At 45.4% G+C, this 4623-nt stretch overlaps 1 protein-coding gene across 1 annotated transcript in view; it reads right to left on the reverse strand.

Moving 5' to 3' along the window:
- Window positions 1-2155, reverse strand: part of LOC116686650 (substance-P receptor) — a 70441-nt gene extending 68286 nt beyond the window's left edge. The window contains exons 1-3 of the mRNA XM_032511667.1: window positions 1964-2155; window positions 1812-1862; window positions 165-307 (exon numbers count right to left, since the gene is read on the reverse strand). Of these exons, the coding sequence (XP_032367558.1) occupies window positions 165-307; window positions 1812-1862; window positions 1964-2155 (386 nt within the window). The remainder of the gene's footprint in view (window positions 1-164; window positions 308-1811; window positions 1863-1963) is intronic.
- Between the last annotated feature and the right edge of the window lie 2468 nt (window positions 2156-4623).

Consider the following 4623-nt stretch of genomic DNA (forward strand, 5'->3'; position numbering starts at 1 on the left):
ATCTCTAAGGGAGACACCAGCCACCCTCCTGAGGAAACCATTTTCGGCCGCATGTACCCTGGATCTCGTTCTTTCGGTCATGACCCAGCCTTCATGACCATAGGTGAGGGTAGAAACGAAAACTGACCGGTAGATGAAGAGCTTTGCCTTCCGGCTCACCGCACCCGCTGCTCCGACGTCCCCTCAGTCGCGATTCAAGAATAGTGTTCCCTGTGTGGTAGCGTGTGGTTTGCAGCTTTCCACTTGAGGCGTGCCGTGCCACCTCAATAATCATCCCCCTCCGGAAACAAACTCTCATCTCACACACCTGCAATGACTGGGTTAAATCAAATCAAAACCACACTCCTGCTCCATTGTCCCCTCACTCGCGAACAAAACCTCAAGGTATTTCAACTCCTTCACTTGGGGTAAGGACCCATTCCCTACCCAAAGAAGGCACTTTATAGGTTTCCTGCTGAAAACTATGGCTTCAGATTTAGAGGTGCTGATCCTCACCCCAGTCACTTCACACTCGGCTGAAACCGATCCAGTGAGTGCTGAAGGTCACAGGTTGATGATGCCATCAGGACCACATCATCTGCAAAAAAGCGATGAAATCCCCAGCCCACCGAACTGCAACCCCTCCCTTCGCCAACTACGCCTCAATATCCTGTCCATAAATATGACAAACAGGATTGGTGACAAAGCACAGCCCTGGCTGAGGCCACCCCTCACCTGGAACGAGTCCGACTTACTGCCGAGAACCCGGACACAGCTCTTGCTTTGGTCATACAGAGATTGGATGGCCCTGAGAAGGGACCCCCTCACCACATACTCCCGCAACACCTCCCACAGTATCTACTGGGGGACCCGTTCATACGCTTTCTCCAGATCCACAAAACACATGTAGACTGGTTAGGCATTCTCCCCTGCTCCCTCCAGAATCCTTGCGAGAGTGAAGATCTGATCCAATGATCCACGGCCAGGACGGAATCTGCGTTGTTCCTCTCTACCACAGATTACGTGTCAGCTGGATTTAGGAGTTCCTCAAAGTGCTCCTTCCACCGCTCTATTACCTCCTCAGTTGAGGTCAACAACATCCCATCCTTACTGTACACAGCTTGGATGATTCCCTGCTTCCCCCTCCTGAGGTGGCAAACGTTTTTCCAGAAGCACCTGGGTTCCGACCGAAAGTCCTTCTCCATGTCTTCTCTGAATTTCTCCCACACCTGCTGTCCGTCCCTCTCTTCACCTGAGTGTCCAAAACATACGGCCTCAGATCAGATGAAATGATTATAAAATCAATCATTGATCTTTGGCCTAGGGTACTCTGGTACCACGAACACTTGAGCATCCCCATGTTTGAACATGGTGTTGTACAATCCATAACTAGCACAGAAATCCAACAACACACAACCACTCTGGTTTAGATCAGGGAGGCCATTCCTCCCAATCACACCTTTCCAAGTATCTCCATCATTGCCCACGTGTGCGTTGAAATCCCCCAGCAGAACTATGGAGTCCCCTACTGGAGCCCCATACAGGACTCCATTCAAGGTCTCCAAGAAGGCTGAATACTCCAAACTCTTGTTTGGTGGATATGCTCCAACAACAATCAGAGTTTTTCCCCCCATCACCCGCAGGCGTAGGGAGGCAACCCTCTCATCCACCGGGGTAAACTCCAATGCAGCGGAGTTCAGCCGGGGGCTTGTGAGTATTTCCACACCCACCCGGCACCTCACACCCTGGGCAACTCCGGAGTAGAAGAGTGTCCAACCCCTATCCAGGAGTATGGTTCCAGAACCGAGACTGTGCTTAGAGGTAAGCCTCACCAAATCTAACTGGTAGCGGTCCACCTCCCGCACAAGTTCTGGCTCCTTCCCCTACAGAGAGATAACATTCCACATCGCCAGAGCCGGTCTCTGCCGCCCTGTATGGTCCGTCGAGGCCCCTGAACTTTGTTACCACCCATGTGGCAGCGCACCCAACCCCAGCAGTTCCTCCCACAGGTGGTGGGCCCATGGGATGTGAGAGGTGCCATGTAGCTTCTTTGGGCTGTGCCCGGCTGGGTTCTGTGGCAAACCCGACCACCAGGCGCTCGCCGACAAGCCCTCCCAGACGTAGGCCCCGGGCTTCCTCCAGGCAGGGTCACTCCCTCTCTGCCTCGCTCACCCATAGGGTTTTTGAACCATTCATGGTCTGGCCCCTCACCTGAGACCACTTTGCCATGGGAGACCCTACCAGGAGCACACAGCTCCAGACAACACAGCCCTCAGGTTCATAGGGACCCACAAACCTCTCCACCACGATAAGGCGATGGTTCCCGGAGAATATTTAAACAATATCCATGAAAAAATGTGTTTTTAAAAGTCAGAGTTACTTAGTTTTTTAAATTTGATTAAGCAACCTTCACAGAATCAGCACAACACTACACCAAAGTTGCACAACACCTCAGATCATTTGCCAAAACTATACAAAGCCTTTATAAAAACCTTATTTTGAAACACAACCCTTATATATGGTCTGATTCTGTTTGAGTCAGTTAAACACTCCTGTGCTCAACCTAAAACACTTTTAGCATTTACACAGAGAAAATGTAAAAATATATTCACCAACACCACATGACCAATTGTGCAGACTAATGAAAATATTTATATCTTTTCATGTACTTGAGTCAGTCAATACTGAACATTCCAACAAAACATTTCCAGTTTTCATACAGTATTAGTGAAAATACCTTACTGTAAGTTTACAGTAATACTGTAACATAAATTACTTATCCAGGTCAGTACCAAATAGAAAAAAAGAGAAAAAAACTAAACATCTCTCTACCTCATCTGTGGCCAAAAAGACCACAGGTGAGCACCTGTTTTTTTTTCTTCCTGCCTGTTTTTTTATATATATTTTTTCTGCAATTTTCTTTTTCAGTTTACTGTTTTTTGTAAGCACATATTTGTCAGTCCAATGTAAACATATTTGCAGTATGTTGTGTGTGGTTTTGTGAATTGTGTTAAGTATTTTGATAAAACCAGCCTAGTTTCTTAAATTGTGTTTTAGCAACTGGAAAACAAAACTGTATTACAGCACACACTGGCGTGAACAGATGCTGAACTTTATAGAACATTACAAGGCAACAGCTCACTGTTAGATGTACGTTTACTTCAAATTATGAGCCAAGAACACCAATCTGTCCACAGTGTCAGCTTTAAGTGCAGCCCAGTGACATGTTACAACATTTCCTCCAGTGCTGAATGCCCTTTCTGAAGGGCTGCTTGAGGCAGAGATGCGTAGATTTTTTCGTAAGTTTCCCCAGTGTGAGGATATTTACCTCTTGTGATTTCCACAGATCAAGTGGATTAACATCACTGTTTACCTCTTGTATCAGTAAGTAGCCTTGAGCTCCTTTTCAATGGCAGTGGCCAGTGACTCCTCTCCTTCGACTTTGTGTTTTTGGAAGTAACTCCCAAGACTTTTTGGTCTTTTTTTGCTGCCTCCCTGGTATCAGTATCCATCACCAACACAACTCGCTCTACCTTCTGAAGCTGTAATCATAGCTGCAGCAGTTGAGGGGCCTGGGCTAGGGCTGTCTTCCACTGTCATAGCCATTAGTTATATGAGTGGTAATTGCTGATGCAATGGCTTTTATCTGGTCATCATTTTAACGGTTTTTGAAGCGGGGGTCAAGTGTGGATGCCAAACACAGTCTTCTTTGTACTTGGTGTTCAGGTACTCCAGGGTGCTGTGTCATCATATGTCACTGCCAGGACCTCAGTGTTGAACAATGCCAAACAGGTTTGAGGTAGGACACTGTTATAAGTTGCTCACCTGGAATTTTACAACATCTGTAAACTCTAACAAAGGAATAAGTGCTTTTCTCACTGATTCCAGAACATCAACATCTTGCCATGTTGGAATAAGGTGCTTGCGCTTTTTTGTCCGCATCCAGCACATGGCCTTTTCTTGCTCAATAAATCTCTAAATCTTGTTGGCAATTCTATGATGAGTTTATGCTCTAGGAGCTTCAGCTGATCTTGGGCATTACAAAGTGCTCTCTTCATTTTCCATCTATAGGAAAAAGCTCCAACAACCTTCTGCAAACTCCAATGGCTCTGTCTACTCTAGGATCCCTCATGCTCTTCTCTGGAAAATATTTCATATTTACAGTACATTTATTGTGAGCCAATTTCACAGTTTAATGATGTGATGTCCTTGTTAGATATGTTGGTCTAAAAGTAGCCTACGTTTACACAAACTTTGTATGCATTGGTTTATTGCAGTTATGCATTTATTTTTTGCAATTGTATTACTGTTAGTTTAATGTAGTATTTGTTCAATGGTCAATTGAACACAACTAGTGCAAAAGCTATGCCTATTTTTGTTCCTTTTTGAAAAAAAAAATCTATTTGTCATTCTAAAAAATAAAATAACTTTAACATCAACTGCATTTTATGTGAGAGCATCCTTTAGACCTTAAGGGCATCCTTTAGACCTTCAGCAATGATGTATGGTCATCTGGGAAGTAAGATGTTGGCAAACAAAAGGGCTGAAGTAGCCAAGATTCGTCTATGAAACGCACCGTCAAGGAAATTTACGGCTTGGATGTTCCGCTCGACCATAAATCTGTAGTGACTGCAAAGTGTGACA

The sequence above is a fragment of the Etheostoma spectabile genome, unplaced genomic scaffold (assembly GCF_008692095.1).
Source record: "Etheostoma spectabile isolate EspeVRDwgs_2016 unplaced genomic scaffold, UIUC_Espe_1.0 scaffold433, whole genome shotgun sequence".
In the NCBI taxonomy this organism is placed as follows: Eukaryota; Metazoa; Chordata; class Actinopteri; order Perciformes; family Percidae; genus Etheostoma; species Etheostoma spectabile.